The following is a 19,109-nucleotide window of genomic DNA, read 5'->3' as shown; positions in this document are numbered from 1 at the left end:
CAACAACGCAGTGTTTTTAAAATGATGGTGTTTGCTCGTCCACCATGACCCTGGCTGTGAGAGAAATGCTGAAAGCGCAGTGATAGAAACAGTGAAACGGTTCCTGGGGTGATACTGGGAGAATATCACATGACTGGGAAACACTCTCAGCCAATCAGGATCGAGAACCACAACAAACTGTTGTATAAACTCTCTTATTTACAGTCCAAAGGAAAAAGTTGAGAATAAGTGCTGTCTTTGATTTCTGTCATCAGGACACACTCTAAAGCAATTTGAAGAGTTCTTCTGGAAGACTCCCTTGGGCAGGTACATCTCTGAAGCATCCCAAGAGATGCAGATGGAGTTTTTCCACCGCTATCTCCAGGATTTCATCTCCATCACCATGAATGTTAAATCGACAGTGGACCTCGAGGTGAGAGTCAGACCCTTTCAAAGATACTTAACATACATAAGCACACACACTTGTTCATGTGTTGATATGATTGTGTATCTGTTTTTTCCTTTTAGCTCTTATGTGGAGCCCTTACTTGCAGTGTACATGAGCTTAGAGATGGGCAGGAAGCACATGAGAGTGAAGTCATTTCTCTGCCGTGGGTTCATGCTGCCTACCATCATTTCAAGAACCGAATACAGAACCTCTACAGGTTGATCAGTATACAGCCTGAGATAGCTCAGATGCTCCGAGATAACAGATGTGCAAGAGAGGGCAAAGAACTTGTAAGTGCTTGCAACTTTCTTCTGCTTCAAAGGTTTGCATGAAATACGTATTACAGAGCTTAGATGTTCTACTTTGGTTTCTTCCCTCTGACCGTCTTTCTGTTTCTCAGGTGATAGATGCGTACGCTGCTGTGGCCTGTATTGAATACCTGGAGCCCCAGAATCTAGATGGAGATGCTCAAAGTCTGGCCTGGCTTAGACGTGTGAAAAAGCTTCAGGTGCCGATTGAGCTGGTCTGCTGTGAGGAGATCGTACGCCACTACGGAGAGAAGAGCAAACAGATGGTCACCCACATCCAGTGAGTTATGAGCTACACAATATGTTGTCTGTCATCAGTGCTTTTACAAGGAACATGTTGTCTGTATATTCTTGTTATATTTATTGCATGATAGCACCTACAGCTGTTCTGTTCTTCAATCTTTTTCTGAATTTACCTCAGGATTCACACTCATTTTAACCAGTTAATTTTCAAATACTTGTTTTACTGAATAAGAATTAATAATAATGATTTTTACAAATATTTTCTACCCGATAAAATATTTTAGAGCTTGGCTTAACTAGAGCGGGAAATAAAAGAAGAGCTGTTTTAGCTTATTGTAATACTTGTTTTACACCTCTTGGATGCATTGTGTATGATAATGCATTTTCTTTAATTCTATTCTGAATTTCAATTATATTTAAGTTAACTTCTATAGATTCAAAATTGAATTACAGTTCTATATCCTGTTTGCTGCCTCATTTGGGAATTGAATTGCAATTCTCAAGGCGTTCTCAGTTCAGTTCTGAATGACACTCAACTATGGATGCAACGGTTGACCGGCCACAAATCGGAACCAGATGGTTTTTGGTCTTTTTCGGCTTTTTGTTTCTTTCCGAAAGTGCGCCGCATGCACACACTACATTGTAATCATTCGCTATCATGTAATTTGTGTGGAAGTATTTCTAAATCTGTGCGCAGGACACGGGCAGCCGATCAGCGCTGGAAGGGCAGAGCTTCATGTCTGAGGCACAGAAGCAGAAAGTGAACAGATGTGGGTGTACTGGCGCACTAATAAGAGCCTTTCCTGCGCACTGAAGCGTACTGTACCTGTCCGAGCCCTGCACAAGCAGAGACAATGCAGGGACAAAACTGAAATCCTTTTTTTTTTTTTTAAGTAGAACTTGCATACATGTTTGAAAAGCGAGAAGTTAACGTCAGTTCTGTATAGGATGATTATTTTTATTTTACCTTAAAATTACTTAGATTTAATTTGATTTAAAAATCACCTGCTGTAGCACACTGAAGTGTTTCCTTCACATTTCATTCATAGGTGGTGCTACAGCGATCAAAAGGCTCAGAACTCCTAAACCGTTTGGCCAAATTTGACTAAAATGGCTATAACTCAGGAACGCAATAAGATAATTTCACCAAACTTGGTACACATGTGTATGGGCTTGATCTTTGGTCACAATATAAAAATAAACGTGACGATTAAACACTACGTGGCTATAACAGGAAAAATCTTGAAAAGGGCTATGACCACCTGACTGTTAGTCCGATTGACTTGAAAACTGGTATGCAGTGTCTTGGTCCAAGGTGCCATGTATGTCTAAGAGGACATTGGCATATCTAAAAAAAGAACATGGCCGCCGTCGGCCAATGAAGTTTGACCACCTATTAGACAACGGAGGCCGATCAGAATGAAACTCAGTGGGCATGTTCAACTCATGGTCCTAGAGGTCTGTAAGAATTCTGAAATAAATCGGCCACTAGTTGGCACTGAAGAGTTTTTCGGCTCTGTAATCAAATGGTGTTTGACATATCCACTCAATAAGCATATCATTTGATAGGTCTCCTCATGCTGAACAACTTTGCCTCAAGGACCACTGCTGGCAATTAAATCAATACTTGAGATAATATGAAAAAATCTACTTCTTCGAACTCATCATAGCTTGTTTGTCTGATTTGCTCGAAACGTCACATGCATTATCTAGGGACCCTCATGGCAAAAAGTTATCAAAAGAATCTCAGTTGATTAAACCGTTTAGCGGATAATTTTTTTTGTATATATCTGGTAATGCCCATTGTGAGTAACAGGTCTATATATTGCATGCACAAACTGGAAACTTCACAAAACTGTGTCGAAATGGAGAACAATCATTTTGAAGAAACTTGCCATGTTTCTGATTTTCTGGTCTCATAGTAAATTCTAAACTATCAATCATTTCAACTGAAAATAAAGCATTTAATACTACTGTTGTCCACAAGAGGGACCCGCAGGATGAGAACTCTTTATAGTCTAATCTTTATCATTATCCAGCATTACATGTCATGGCCTAGACCCCAACAGCATAGTTGGCATCAACCTCTTAAATGCTTGAACACCATTAATTGCTGCTTGCAGCTATATTCTATATGCTTTATACTTGTAATTCATCAATATTATCATTGTATGATCATTTGGATCATTGTATTATTAATTTTCAGACACGGCTGGAGGCGTATTTACTCTCTGGCCTTGTTTGTGGAGCACATGCTACTGGGTGTTGGAGACCTGCGATTGAAGCTCAGACCACTGGTTCTGGAACATACTCGACGCCTAGCACAAGTGAGTCGACTTATAGTGCTTCCTCGAAATAGTTCCTGCAGCAGTTTCATTGCAGCTTACCAAAACTCATCTGTTTGCTAAAGGTCCTAGAGAAGAACTCAGACCTCAAGAAGAAGCAGCCATTCGAGGCAGTGATCACCGTACTCAAAGCCTGCAAAGATGAAGCATCTCAGAGCATTTTTAGGTTTGATATTCGTTAATTTTTTTTTCAAAGGATTTAGTAAGAGGCTACTATTATAGGAGTGTGGTTATTTGTCTCTAGCTACTTTTACATGGACACACTTTGTTTCAATCAGAATTAAATCATTTCCATTGATGCTAAATAAAGTGATCAGGTTGATAGTTAGATATAGATATTTCAAATATATTGACAAAGATGTACACTACCAGTCAAAAGTTTGAGAACGGTAAGATGTTTTAATGTTTTAAAAGAAGTCTCTTCTGCTCACCAAAGCTTCAAGAAACATTTGATGATCATGCAACATTTATTATTATTATCAATGTTGAAAACAGTTGTGTACAATTTCAGGATTATTTGATGAACAGAAAGTTCAAAAGAACAGCATTTATCTGAAATAAAAAGCTTTTGTAATATTATCACTACCATTCAAGTTTGGGATCAGTTAGATTTTTTTTTTAATTGATCAAAAGTGACAGTAAAGACATTTATAATGTTGTAAAAGCTTCATATTTCAGATAAATGCTGTTCTTTTGAACTTTCTATTCATCAACTAATCCTGAAATAGTACACAACTGTGTTCACTGATAATAATCAGAGATGTTTCTTGAGCAGTAAATCATCATATTTTCATGATTTCTGAAGATCATGTGACACTGAAGACTGGAGGAATGATGCTGAAAATACAGCGGAGCATCACAGAAATACATTACATAAAGATATTTCACAATATTACTGTTTTTACTGTATTTTGGATCAAATAAATGAAGCCTTGGTGAGCAGAAGAGACTTCTTATAAAACATTAAAAAATCGTACCGTCCAAACACTTTTGACTGGTAGTGTATGTCACAAGCTATAAATGGGTATTATTTTGATATGTGCACACTGAAGAGATTTAGAGGAAAGTTAAACCACCCCTTAACAATCCAGATGAAATTTCAGTCAGATTTGGCCAGTACATTCTGATTGACATGGTTACATGCGACTTTTATTCGGACTGGGCTATAGGTTTGATTACTAAGAGATTATTAGAGTCCATGTAAACACAGCTACTGTTTGTTTTCCCAGGTTTGGCGTTCAGCTTTGTCCGGTGTGCATGGGAGACCCTCGGGACCCCTTGAGTCTGCCCTGTGGTCACATTTACTGCCTAACATGCATCACACAGTGGCTGGTGCCCGGGCAGATGCATTGCCCTCTGTGTGTACAGGAAGTGCCTGATACCTTTGAGCTCAAGCCCTCTGAGGAAATACGGTAATCTAATATATAGTTGTGCTTTTATCTCTCTCTCTCTCTCTCTCTCTCCATCAGTCTAAAAGATTGTGTTTTATTTTGGTCATTAGGGGTCTCATCAGTCAAAACGCTTCGTTCAGAATGCGATGTAATGCTTTCTTCATTGATCTGGTGTCCACTGTGTGCTTCAAGGACAACACTCCTCCCAGCAGACACATCATTCTCCACCTGCTGTCCCTTCTGATGGTGGAGGCCGGCTCGCTCCCTCAGATCAAAAGTACGTCTGTTTGTAACGTGTATGTGTGGAGGACTAGATCCTCTGTAGGATGAGTACATGACCAGAACGCTGTTCCTTATGCTCTCAGGGCAAGACCGGAGGTTCTTGACTAAGGCTCTTTCTCCCTTCGATGACTCTGTGGATAAAAATCCCGTGGTGCGTTCAGTGGTGCTGAAACTCCTGCTGAAGTACAGGTGAGTGCAGGGACTCTGACAGCACACTACATGCTCAGAAAATATATTTATGAGCAAGATATTCAATTGTTTAATATATTGAAAACTATACAGAATAATATATGGTGTTAATATATTACAATATATTGAAAAAATAAAGGAATAGCCACTTTCCATATATTGAGAAATATGTGACAATATGAAAGTAAAAGTGACATGTGAAGGCCAAGTATGGGAACCCCATTTAACCCATCCAAGTTAGTCCTAGTTAGTGCACACACATTAGGAGCACTGAGTAGTGAACACACACACACTGCAAACTGTGGACATACACACACACTCACACACACACACACACACACACACACACACACACACACACACTCACATACACACACACACACTCACATACACACACACACACACACACACAGAGACACACACACACACACACACACACTGCAAACTGTGGACATACACTCACACACTCACACACTCACATACACACACACACACACACACACACACACACATAGAGACACACTCACATACACACACACACACACACACACACACACCCTGAGCGATTGGGGTTAAGAGCCTTGCACCTCAGTCATTGATCTTTGAATTAGGATATGTGACGATGATGATGATGACGAAGATCATGACGATGATGATGATGACGAAGATGATGATGATGATGATGATTTCACCAACATATAAAGAGCCAACAGATTATACTCAGAAATGTCCTTGGCTTCTTTGCCATAGCTACTGTGCCTTACAGACACACATTAGTCCGACCAAAGCAAACACTGATCACCATGATGGTGACTTACAGCGAAACGGCCTGTCGTCGTCTCAACACTTGTGTATGTCTTTGTATTAACAACTTGTAACTTTGGGTAAAACATGATTAAAACTTTACAGTTTATTTTGATGGTCCCCTGTAGATATTCTTGATGATAAGTAGCGTTGCACCTATAGGTCAGCTAACTATCATTAGAGTATTAGTTGAGTATTAGTAGACTGCTAGGGGTTAGGGTCAGCAGAATAAGTTGACATGCAGTTTAAGAGTTTCTTATAGTCTGTTGGAGAGCATCACAATAAAGAGTTAGCAGACATTAAGCAGACCGTCTGCTAATACTCTAATTAAAGATGGTAGACATGTAGGTGTCAAACTCATCTAATTGGTTTGATCAGTTAGACTCTACATGTTTTCAGCATGCACCCGTATATAATACCAACACAATGCTCCTCGTAAACCAACTCAAATACTTTGAGTAACTCAACTGAGTGAAAGTAACACTTTAGTGTAACATAGTAAATATCTTATTTTTCAATATATGAAAAGCCGCAGTTCCTTATGTATTATTCATGATTTATATATTAATGCTATAAATTATTCTGTATATTTTCAATTCATTAAATTATTTAATATATTGATAATAAATCAATGGAAATATGTTTTTCTTGCGTAATGATACCTGTCACGGTTAAGGACTTTTATATCCTGTGTTGTTTCCCTTTGTTCCTGTTTCTCTGCTTCGTTTAGTTTAGTTACTGATTATCTCCTCGTTTGTTTCTATGGTTACGTATAATTATCACCTGCGAGTCATTATGTTCATCCTGTATTTTAACTCCCTATTATGTTCAGTCCCTTGTCGTTCTCGTATGTGTTTATTGGTTTGTAATTCCTTCCTACTATTATGAAGATTAAATAAAAGTCTGTTCTGAGCTACTATTTCATCTCGCTGTGCGTGCTACAGTCCAGACCGTTACAGTACCTTTCCTACACATTTAAGGTTATTATCATCTTCGCTTTGTCTTTTTCAGCTTTGCTGATGTGAAGCACTATCTCCAGCAGCATCTGACAGAAGTTGAGCAAAGCAACATCATGGAGGAGACTGATAAAACTGAGCTTTATTCCTTGTACATGAACTGTTTGGAGGTGTGTATATCACTGCCCTCACTAACTCTTACGCCGGACACATGTTACAGCTCAGGTGTTTTCTGGAGTCTCTCTCTGCATATTCTAGGCTTCTCTCAGGTACTGGAAGAGTTTACGTGTTTGCTGAAAACTTTAATGCTCATCCTTCACTATTCACTCAAACTCACTCGTTTCATTTCGGGTTCAAGCTAATTTATTTTTAGATCAAAATGTTTTAAGTCTATGTGAACATTAAATTCAGTCTAGTGTATCCAAACCTTTGATTGTTAGTGTAAGTGTATTGTGTAATTTAAGCATAACCCTGGCCAAATATTTGTGAAGTTTATGCTTAAAGATCTACAAATGTAAAGAGAAAGTGAGTGCTAGAGGAAATGTATGTTTTAACGGATTAAGAAATTATTTTTGCTAGTGCAAGCAGTTTTAAGTTGACTTGGAAAACGTTTTGATTACTTTCTTAAGAATTATAATTAAAACGTCTACTGGTGCATGTTTGAAGTGTGTTTGAGTTAGTTCCTCCTGTGTGCAGGACTCGATGTATGACCGGACACAGTGGCACTCGGTGGCTGAGGAGCAGCTGTGTTTGCAGGAGGAAACACTCTTTCTGCTGGAGTTCCTTCGCTCTGGTTCTGTGTCTGCACACACTGCATCTATAGAGCACCTGCAGCAGCTGGCCAGGGTTCGACTGGACCTGGATATAGCTGCTCACCGGCTCGTCCACAGACTCACTGGTGCTGGCCAAGGCAAGTCTTTACTGCCTGACAGATACAAGTCACATTTCAAGAAAAACAATTATATTGTCTATTAAGAAAATTAACAACGTTTAAGATTTGTAAAACACTTTTTCTGTTGATACTGATTTTGATTTCCTGGTTTAGGTGTAGGGGATGATGCTTTGGCTGCTGGCCCAGTGTTTTTGAGAAGTGTGGTTGATCTGTGCTGCCGGAGCAGGAACGACTGGTACAGGGTTTACCTCATCAGAAAGATCTGTAGTCTTCATGGGGTTGAATATGTCCAGAAACTTCTGCCACAGGAAGGGTTCAGGTGGCTGTTTCCTCAGGAGATCCTGGAGTCGGTGGGTTTTAGTTGAATTAACTTCATAATGCTGATATGAGGATTTGTGCTTTAACTGCTACATTTATTTCTCTCAGAATCAAGATGGCAGCCAGATTGACCAGTATCTAGCATGTGGAACGGCCTACAAAACTATTAGAGATGCTGTAGCCAAAGCCATGCTAGATTGCAACATGAATGGAATACAGAAAGCCATTGAGGTATTTATTTACTTCTTTACTCTCGCGCACACACACACACACACACACACACACATAAACACCAAGGTCAGAAATGAGGGCAAAATGCCACCAAAAAAAAAAAAAAAATCAAGTCAAGGGTGTTAATAGGCGCTTACACAATTAAACTTTATCTGTAATGGCTGGTGCTATTTAAGTGAAATGTGAAAATGAATGGAAAGTGTGATTTGCGGCATTAAATTCTGCTCACATTGCATCAGATTTCTTTTTACTCATGTTTTGCTGTGTTGAGCATTATAACCAATGACACGTTTTTCTGTTGATATTTCTGATATGAATGCAATGACCAATCAGAGGTTACAATTTTGTAAAGTTTTTGAAAGAAGTCTCTTCTGCTCACCAAGGCTGCATTTATTTAATTGAAAATACAGTAAAACATTAATATTGTGACTGTTTTTTATGTGAATATATTTTAGAATGTAATTTATTTCTGTGATCAAATCTGAATTTATCATCATTCCTCCAGTCTTCAGTGTCACATGATCCTTCACAAATCAGAATAATATGATGACTTACTGCTCAAGAAATGATGATGATTATGATTATCATTATTATTGTCAATGTTGAGAACGTTTTTTGTGGAAACAATGATACCATTCAAACATTTGTGCTAGTTTTGAAAAACAAAGAAATGAATAATTTTATTCAGCAAGGGTGCATTCAATTTATCAAAAGTGTGAAGACATTTATAATATTACAAAAGATTTTTATTTAAAATGCTGTTCTTTTGAACTTTCTATTCATCAACTAATCCTGAAAGAATGTATCACAATTCCAACCTAAAACAGTTTTCATCCTTGATAATAAGAATAATAATCATAAATGTTTCTACCAAACCCTAATCCTTCCCTTACGCTACAGTAAGTGTTGTGGCGGGGTGAAGTGGGACACGACGGTAAATTCCCCGAAGGGTGTATTTATTAAATGGATCCATGTGAGAACTGGCGGTGCTGTGAGGTGGTTTGGGTGTTCGGTGCTCGGCGTCCTGTTTGGCAGTGCTCTAGTGCAGTGTGGGTCCGTGCTCTCCTGAGGTGTTGGGGCTGGCCGTCACACGCTGCTGTCTAGGGCAGAAGGAAAAGACAATGTTAGCCGATTCTCATGGAGACATCTCTCACCTCTGTGCCCGCTGACGGGGTTTATATGGGCAGCGGCTGATGACACGCAGGTGTGGCCGCTCAGCCCGTGACGAGCAGGCGCAGGTGTGTCTGCACCATTGACAGGGCGACGCTGATGCGCACTCAGGGCACGTGTCACAGTATATATAGTTCATTATTATTGTAACCATAAATCTTAATGTTTCCAAGCTTTTGACAGGTACTGTAGATGTTTCTGTTTCTGTTCCACCTTTGCAGTGTGATGATGACTTTTGTTGATGTTGGTATTATTGTATGCAGTCAAATTGTTGCTATTTCTCTTCTTCACTTTAACCTCAGTGCTGATCAGTTGACTCATGTTTGTTTGAAGGATTGCAACTGCACACCCATGAAGAAAGCTGTTTATCTGCTAATGGCTCTGTTCAGAGAGGTCACCTGCCTGTACAGAAGTGGAGACCCAAGCATGCACCCTAAACCTGAGGTAAAAACACCAACACAAGGCGTTTCATGTTCCTGCTTCAGCGTTTATAGATGTTCAAAAGTACATGAGGTTAATAAAAAGTCATGATGTTGTTATATAAAGGATTGTCATATGGGGAATAACATTTTCTTCCATATTTTGAGATTAAAGAGCTTGATGTCATATGAAAACAACTTTTGGCCCCAGTACAGATTAGATGTCTTTCTGATAAATGTATATCCCTATGCCTAATGTTCATGTTGTGTTTATTCTCTGTAGCAATGTGCTGGCCTTGGAGGCTTCATCAGAAGCTCAGACGTCTTCGTCACTAATGAAATGAGAGCGTTTGCTGAGGCGCTGGTGAATAATCAACTGCGTGCTCTGCGTGTACAAGCACAAACACCAGCCAGAGAGTTTGTGCTGCTGGAGGTCACAGTTCATATGGCTTCAGTCCTGCTGTGTGGAAATCTGCCTTTACTGCATCCACTGCAGCAGCTGGCTCTGTCCCCAAACAACATGACGGTACCAACGCTAACACTAATAACCTCATGGAGTCACGTGCTGACCGACTGTGTCTGAGCTGGGATATCTCATGTCATCTTCTCCTCACAGGCTTCATTCATCCCAACTATGCCTGATGACATGTTGGCTGTTGCCCAGCAGGCCATGGGACAGCTCCAGTGGTATTGTGAGTCTAGAACAGCACAGAATACACACATACACAGGAGAATATATTTGACATTGTTTGCCTGCATTTTACAGACAAATGTAATTCTCTGATATAGGTCTGCTGCTTTTGCAAACACAGCTGTAATGTCACATTGTTTGGAGTGAAATAGGTATTCAGAAAAAGAGGAGGAAATGTATGGCAGGATTTTAAAAGAAAATTTTTACTGAAGAATCGTTCACAAGACTAGGAACATGTATTGATAAAGTAAAAGCGAAAACCGTATTGAAATCTTTTTGATTTACACATTTTGAGTGTTTGGAGTACATAGACACAACACAACATTTCTACTTGGGTGGCAAATGAAATCTCCAGAAATGTCTCTGAGGCAGTAGAATTGCTTTATGGTCTAAAGGTGGTGGGAGTTTGACATTAACAAGTCATTCTGCTTTGGGAGGATCAGATATCACTTGTTTTATCGTTTCCTAATCTCTGTTGTTCTTCTGATCTTGACAGTCTGCGCTAATGGTCACCCATGCACTGTTGGAGAGGTAGGGTCACGTGACTTCATTCCTATGATTTGGCTTGTCATCACTGCATTAACTGTGTATTTGCCTGGTAACACAGACAAGGCTTTAAGCTGGTCTCAGACTAGTCTCAGAGTCATGTTTTAGTCTGAAGCTGCACAGTGGTAATGTGTGTCTCTAAAGACACGTTTATAAGAGCGATGTAAGTGTTGTAACTGGTTCTCTGAGACCGTGACAGAACACACACTGTTTCTCCTGCGTGTGTGCAGTGTGGTCGACCCATGGAGGTCAGCCGATGTCCAGACTGTAATGCACAGATCGGGGGCATCAACCACAACCCTGTCCAGGGCTTCCAGTCCACACACATACAGTAAGACACTCTTGCAGCGAACGCTTGTGATTCCTCTTTTCGTTTTGGTAAATATAATTGATTAGCTGTCTCTCTGAAATACTTGATTCTGACTGAACAGTCGCTGAATTCTGCAGTTAAATATTTCACGTAATAACCTTTAAACTGTATAATTGACCAAGTTTGACTAAATTTGTTTCTCTTAATCTTAAAAACCTTTGATCCAAAGGTTTATACACATAAATGCTTATAATGAGTTTTGTAGACTAGTATGATTGTGCCTAAGTATGAGTTTCTGGTAACGTGTTATAATAAGGTTTCATTTGTTAGCATGCTTTAGGATTCAACAGTTTATTCTAGCATTTCTTACTATAGGTTAATGTGAATTTATTCATATACTTTTGTTCTATGTTAATTCATATCTGTTCATGATACATTTACTAATTACTAATTACCTTGGAAAGTTAAAAATGTATTAGTATATGAAGACGAGATTAATACTGTAAAGGCCGTATTAATGTTATGTTAACTGTAGCATTAAGTAATGTAAACATATAGAGGTGTAACTGAACTATACACAATAAAAGCTGTAATGAAAATATTAGGGTTTATTCTGTACAGAGGGATGGATCTCTTGCATATATGACTGCTTGTACTGGTTTAGACCAAGGATTTGCTGATTTTCCATCTTTCCATTACTGGTGATGATATGTGGAGGTTATCTGTAGTGATTCCAGAGATTAGTTCCTGTCGTTTCTTCCTGTTTACAGAGGGGACCGTACTCAGGCGGGACACATTCTGGGAGAGGCACATCGTCGTGACCATCCTGACATGCAGGACACTAAGAACATGTCTCCTGCTCCCTTCGCTCTTCTCAGACTGATCACACACATGTCCATGCTGCTGGGAGCTCACAACAACCCTCAGGTCTTACACTCCTTCTGCCTGCCATGCTTTCACTGTTTATTAATCAAGGATATTTATATGTATTTTTAATTATTTCTGATAGTATGCATACTGTGGTTTTGAGTCTCGTTACATGTGATGCGAGCAGACATTGAGTTAGCTGGATCCAGATGTGTTTGTAGAGCTGAGGACTTGTTTCTGTGTAGAGTGTCACACAGATCATCAAGCCTGCGGTTCGGGATCCTGCTGTGTTCCTCATGACCCATCTGTTGAAGGACATGGAGCAGCTGAGCAGAGCTCTGGGTAAAGGGGTGGATGATACGGTCAACAGCATCCATCTGACCATCCACAGCCTGCTGGAGCCCCACCAGCCCCAGCAGTGTAAGAGCACACCACTCACCTGTGACCGGACACACTGATCTCCTGCTTCAGAAACTCAAAACACATCTCGTTCTTCTAAACAGGGCCTGTTCTTTATGATCAAGTCCTTTCCACTAAAGATGCAAGAAATGCATGGGAGAACGCCATGAACTCTGAAGTTATCACGCATCAGCTGAAGGTAAACAGCATCCCGTCACAGCACACAGAATCTTAACAGTGTTCATTTCATTGAAGAAAACTATACATGCTTTCACTAATGAAAACCAGATGGTAACCAAATAAAAACCAGTCTTGAATGACGTAAATCTGTTGACTTTTTTGTCAACAAATAAAAACAAGACAGATGTTAGGGAGGGAGGATTTGGGAAGAGATCCAGTCAGAACTGATGTCCTGTGCTGTAGAGGTGCAGACTTTGAGTGGTACCCGGCGGGACACAAGCTAACATACACATCCAAAACTGTAAACGTGTGGGAGAAAGAGAAGAGCAGACACATGGATAAATCTGGGAAAGCATGACTGAAAGAGAGCGCACTCAGAGCACCAGTACTGAATCGAGCTCTCGTTCACGTCTTTCTGCACTTGACTGGACAGAATTGATGTAAACACAGTCGATTATGTCTTTAGTGAACACAAACAGTTGGGAGAATATCCGATAATAATCTACTGCTGTCCATCATTAATATAATCAAACAACATAAGACAAAGAATCACTCACTGCTCTTGACTGAAGAACTTTAATAGAGATTCATCTATATTGCATTTATACAAATAAATATGTCTGCGCGAAAGAAAGAATGTTGTATGGAAGTTGCTATAAAGAATGCATATATAATTAATAATAAAGAAACAAGAACATGGTCATCTTTTTAAGTAGCTCTGTTTAATTTTAAGTGTTTGTATTGCATGTTCATACTTTACTATCATTCTTATAAACAGGTGGTTTTCTCCAGGAGTCGTCTATATAATGACATTTTCAGATGATTCATCTAAACCCATTAGATTTTAGTCTACTGTAGATTTAGTCGAGTAAAACTAAAACAGTTCAGATGACTAAAATAGGACTAAAACTAAATGGCATTTTAGTCAAAAGACTATGACTAAAACTAAAGCTAAATTTACTGTCAAAATTAACACTGGTTCTTAACTTCTGGGTTCATTTAGTTGTGTATGTCATGCTGGAGTTTTCTATTTATTTCTCAAATTTCTAATTGCGTCTAAAACTAAGACAAATCTATTGAGAATTTAAAAGCTGAGCGGTTGATTAGTTGTTGCATTAATGACCTCAGTAGTCGAGCACTTGTAATAACCGCTAGATGAGCTGATTATGTGAAATGATGTTTAGTTGAAGCTCTGTGTTTTTCTCTCAGGTGTTGGAGCAACAGCTAAAGGAAGTGAACGCCTTCATCAGGGAAGATGAGCGAGTGTCCTCTAATCTGGTGATGAAGTTGGCGTTTGGGGAACCAGGGCTTTTCCTGCGCTCTCTGCCCAAGAAGTCCCTCCTCCATAACTCCTCCATCTGGAGCTGTCGGAGGAAGGTGTCCATGCTGAGTCTGACTCACATCGTGGAGCAGAACAACGGCCGGGACTCTCTGCCTGTGCTCTGGAGCTTCCTTCACAGGGTAAGAGATCAGAAACTAGCACAGTTTCTCACTCTGTTGGACAGCCAGAGACCGCAGCTTCTGCTAGACGGAGCGTGTATGTTCATTATCAGTCTGCTCCGCTTCCATGTGAGTCTGATTGACATATAAAGGACCAGCCATAGTTTGTTCTGATTTAACATGCTGGTTTAGTAGTGGGTTTATTTGCTGTGATAAAACATTGAGGGAAAAGATATAGTAAAGTAATGGTAAACAAATGTAGAGAAAGAAAATGTAGACTTTGTAATCCTATGTTTCCTAAATACAAGTACAGATTACACCAGTTAAACTGAACACCGTTGGAAAAGCAGGACTGTGCGACTTCAGAGAGTATTTATTTCATCAGTGTAGGGTTAGTTTAGTGATAGTTGTATGTTCAGTATGTGGGTTGTCTGTGGGTGTACCGATACTGAGACTAGTGTCATATTAACCAGCTGTTTATTTTAGGAAGCAGAGCTTCGGCTGGTGAGGTTTCTCCCTGACATCTTGGTTCTCCAGAAGGATCTGGTAAAGAAGTTCCAGAACGTGACAGACCTGACCTACAGCAGCATAGGAGAGTTCCTGCACAGCCAGAACACAGGTCCTGCACATATTAGACATCGGACAGATGATTGCTTACTGTCTTATAATAAATGAATTGTTAATTATAAGCTTGCTGATGGTTGATTTACCCATTTCAGCACAAATGTGCTCAGTAATCATGCAAGCATATGCCATTTCTCTAGAAATAAAGATTACGTTCATTGCAAACTCAGTGATGGTGCCATGTTTTCCTTCAACAGCTTCACTCTCTGCCTGGTATGAAAAGCGCATAAACATATTTTTGTCAACATGGAACCAAATCAGGGTATCTCTGGCTAACACAGGTGAGACACCCGCTCCTTACAGGGGCACGAATAAGACTGGGAACCGTTTCTGCATCCATTACCATCAAATATGGTCGGACCTTCATCCAAGTCACAATTACAGACAAACATAATCTGACCCCCACGAACAGTTGTGCTTGTTCATAGTTGTATTGAAGACAGTGAGTGATCATTGACAGAGCACGCTGGATAAAGTACGTCAATCTCTGTGTTATAACTTCTCTTAAATTAAAGGCACAAAATCCTTAAAAATGCATTGCAGAGCTGAACAAAGCTATAAAAGCAATGCTTAAGACCTGGGTATTCATGAATCCATGGTAAAATACTCTGTCTACAAATGTAGAAACTTCTGGACTGATGCTTACTTTCCCCACAATACACTGAGTGATCACTTAATGTATTCAGTAAAAAGTGAAAAGTACAGTTGTTTGTGCGTTATTAGTTAGGTCAGATTATAATTGTGATTTATATTAAGATCAGACCTCGTTCAGAAATCCACATCTATATAAAGTGCCCTGTAGTAGAGTGATGTGATGGACGGCGGTGGGTTATTTGTGTGTGTCAGGAGAGATCAAGCTGCCGGCTGACTACACTCAGGAGGATCTGGGTCTGGACGCTGATCTACAGGTCCTCCTGCCTCAGAGACGAGGTCTGGGCCTGTGCTCCACGGCCCTCGTCAGCTACCTCATCAACCTTCACAACCAGCTTGTGTACGCTGTGGAGAAACACACCGGAGAGGAGTCTGGGTAAGTCCAGCTCACTCCTGGGTTTGCTAGAGTAGTCACTGCTAATCTAGGGTTACTAAATGGCTCTTCCTAAACCTTCTGTTCCTCCACCTGGTATATTATACACCCAAAGATGACGGGTGAGTAAAACACACCCACAGACTTGCTTTGAAAGAGGGTTCTGCACCATATCTGGAGTCTAGACAGTATTAGTTGTGGGCTCTTTTGACTTGGGCCAGTAAGGAACCCTCCAGAATATCCTAGCGAACACACCACCACACAGATCTCATAACCTCTGACCCGTCAGAGCTGTATAGCACCTCTGAATCCAGCACATTTCTCCATCTGGTTCTCTGCCCTGTTCCTCCAGCTACACAGTGAGCCCGGCTGACCTGACGGAGCTGCACGTGATCCGTTACGAGTATGAGAGGAATCTGCTGCCGCTGGTGCTGTCTCACTGCCAGTACAGCATGGAGCGCGGACAGGAAACACTGCTGGAGTACGATCTGCCCAAGATTCAGCAACAGATCCTAACACGCTTCCTACAGGGCAAACCACACATCACCCTTACTGTAGGTCACCGCACCAGTCCTCAGGCCTGTTCAGAGCTCTTCGGACTGCACAACCTGCAGAGAAGATACAGGACAAACATTATTATCTTCTGTTTGTTTGTTTTTCCAGGGGATTCCGACACTGGTGAACAGACAGGACAGAAATTATGAGATCATATTAAAAGATGTGAAGGGCAAAGTTCAACAAGTAAGTCACATTATTTGTTTTAGCATAATACATGTTTAATCGGTATCTTATCCGATGTTGAATGCTGGATTTTGATTATTTGGCAAACATTCAAACGTGTGCTGGTGTGTTTCCAGAAGTATTTTTACATTCATTTCACTCAGGAGAATCACAACATTACAGAATTCAGACAAAAATACAAAGGTTCAAGATTGTGAACTCAAGGGCTTTAGCGAGGGTATAGAACTACAATACCATGAAGCATTGTGAACCGCATAATCAAATGAAGTTATGCATATTAAAATATGCATATATACATACACACATACAGCGATCAGGCATCAGGTGAAGTGAATAACACTGATGATCTCCTGTTAGTGGGGGGGGGTATATTAGGCAGCAAGTGAACATCAAAGTTGGTGTGTTAGAAGCAGAACAATGGGCAAGCGTAAGAATCTGAGTGAGTTTGACAAGGGCCTGATTGTGATGGCTAGATGATTGGGTCAGAGCATCTCCAGAACTGCAGCTCTTGTGGGGCGTTCCTGGTCTGCAGTGGCCAGGATCTATCAAAAGTGGTCAGAGGACGGAACAGGTGAACCGGTGACAGGGTCATAGGTCAAGGCTCATTGATGCACGTGGGGAGCGAAGGCTGATCCGTGTGGTCCGATCAAACACACGAGCTACTGGAGCTCAAACTGCTCAAGAAGTTAATACTGGTTCAGATAGAAAGGTGTCAGATACACAGAGCATCAGTTTGTTGTGTATGGAGCTGCATAGACCAGTCAGGTGCCCCTGACCCCTGACCCCTGTCCACCGCCGAAAGAGCCAACAGTGGCACGAGAGCATCAGAACTGGACCACAGAGCAATGGAAGAAGAACCGGGTCTGATGAATCACGTTGATGGCCGGGTGCGTGTGCGTGGCTTACCTGGGGAACAGGTAAGCCATGGCACCAGGATGCATTATGGGAAGAAGCCAAGCCGACGGAGGCAGTGTGATGCTTTGGGCAATGTTCTGCTGGGAAACCTGGGGTCCTGCCATCCATGTGGATGTTACTTTGACACATATCACCTACCTAATGTTGCAGAGCATGTTCACCCTTTCGTGGAAACCGTATTCCCTGGTGGCTGTGGCTCTTTCTGCAGGATAATGTGCCTGACACACACCACACATGGTTCAGGAATGGTTTGAGGAGCACCAAATTCCCCAGATCTCAATCCAATCAAGCATCTGTGGGATGACCCACCTCACAACTTACAGGACTTAGAGGATCTGCTGCTAGCATCTTGTGCCAGAGACCACACACCTTCAGCAGTTAGACTTACAGCTTCATTATTAGTAGAAACACACAGACACACAGGTACTTCACACACGCTTAAGCAATCAAAGGAAGAAAATAAGACTAATGCTATTATTGGAGAGAGATTGATTCCTTTGATCATATCCGTGGCTCTAAAATTACATTTTGGAATTAGCAACAGCGGCTTGGGATGAGATGCGTAAGAAAGTAGTCCTACACACAAGCGTTTTAAGGAAATGTCTGAACACTGTAGTATAAGCATAATAACTCACTTATTATTCCTCACTCCAGTCGGTCTTCAGTTGTATGTTGTGAGGGTTATGTTGTTGTAGACATGGGTCCACAAGAAAAGCTTTAGTGTGAAAATGCACCTTTTCAATTGTATGGTTAAAAAATGTATGTGCAATGAAATCAATGTTTAGAATGCAGATATATCTGTAAGATTGTAACCCATTTGTGAAGCTGTGTTGTGATTGTGTCCCAAGGAGCCGTTGCAGCCTGTGACCCAGCACGACCTGGTGAAGGAGCTGCAGTCCTACAGTGATGTGTGTGAGGCTCTGTCCACAGTCCAGCTAGCCCTGGGCTTCCTCGCCATGACCGGGGCACCGCCACACATGCAGCTCACCACATACCTGAAGGAGGTGCTACAGATGACGGACCACATGGGCCCACACATCTACAAGGTCTGTCCTGAACACACACTTTCTTTATTATTGGACTGTGCAGAGCAAGTGGTGTTACTAGGATTTTGGACTGAATTTTTGCACTGAAATGTTGTCCACCAAAACAGCTATTTTCGCTTTTGGGCCGAAATCAGTCGTTTAATTATTTGATGAACATAGTCAAAACATGTCATCAGAGAAGCGATATTTCTCGCATAGATAAGCTACAACAATTAAACATGTCAGCTGTGTCTCTGGATTGACAATATTAATTTCTTTTTAATCTGTAATCAAATGGTTTCTTAAATCTAAAATCTTTTAGTCAGCTGTTTTCTGTTAGCCTAGAAATCTAGACGCACCCTAGCGGCAGCA

General features: G+C 40.8%; 1 protein-coding gene across 1 annotated transcript in view; it reads left to right on the top strand.

Annotated features, from left to right (window-relative positions):
- Positions 1–19,109, top strand: part of LOC132111044 (E3 ubiquitin-protein ligase rnf213-alpha-like) — a 100,468-nt gene that overhangs the window by 60,071 nt on the left and 21,288 nt on the right. Inside the window, exons 43-69 of the mRNA XM_059518216.1 lie at positions 255–412; positions 508–717; positions 828–1,015; positions 3,185–3,305; positions 3,389–3,489; positions 4,553–4,735; positions 4,825–4,991; positions 5,080–5,185; positions 7,001–7,115; positions 7,642–7,843; positions 7,991–8,187; positions 8,264–8,386; positions 9,890–10,000; positions 10,259–10,501; positions 10,592–10,667; positions 11,163–11,197; positions 11,443–11,543; positions 12,293–12,449; positions 12,635–12,809; positions 12,893–12,987; positions 14,178–14,429; positions 14,895–15,027; positions 15,230–15,313; positions 15,879–16,059; positions 16,409–16,610; positions 16,720–16,797; positions 18,561–18,758. Of these exons, the coding sequence (XP_059374199.1) occupies positions 255–412; positions 508–717; positions 828–1,015; positions 3,185–3,305; positions 3,389–3,489; positions 4,553–4,735; positions 4,825–4,991; positions 5,080–5,185; positions 7,001–7,115; positions 7,642–7,843; positions 7,991–8,187; positions 8,264–8,386; positions 9,890–10,000; positions 10,259–10,501; positions 10,592–10,667; positions 11,163–11,197; positions 11,443–11,543; positions 12,293–12,449; positions 12,635–12,809; positions 12,893–12,987; positions 14,178–14,429; positions 14,895–15,027; positions 15,230–15,313; positions 15,879–16,059; positions 16,409–16,610; positions 16,720–16,797; positions 18,561–18,758 (3,992 nt within the window). The remainder of the gene's footprint in view (positions 1–254; positions 413–507; positions 718–827; positions 1,016–3,184; positions 3,306–3,388; positions 3,490–4,552; positions 4,736–4,824; positions 4,992–5,079; positions 5,186–7,000; positions 7,116–7,641; positions 7,844–7,990; positions 8,188–8,263; positions 8,387–9,889; positions 10,001–10,258; positions 10,502–10,591; positions 10,668–11,162; positions 11,198–11,442; positions 11,544–12,292; positions 12,450–12,634; positions 12,810–12,892; positions 12,988–14,177; positions 14,430–14,894; positions 15,028–15,229; positions 15,314–15,878; positions 16,060–16,408; positions 16,611–16,719; positions 16,798–18,560; positions 18,759–19,109) is intronic.

This window comes from Carassius carassius, chromosome 30 (assembly GCF_963082965.1).
Source record: "Carassius carassius chromosome 30, fCarCar2.1, whole genome shotgun sequence".
Classification (NCBI taxonomy): Eukaryota; Metazoa; Chordata; class Actinopteri; order Cypriniformes; family Cyprinidae; genus Carassius; species Carassius carassius.
Note: the sequence above shows the minus strand (reverse complement) of the source record. Positions and strands in the feature narration are given on the sequence as shown.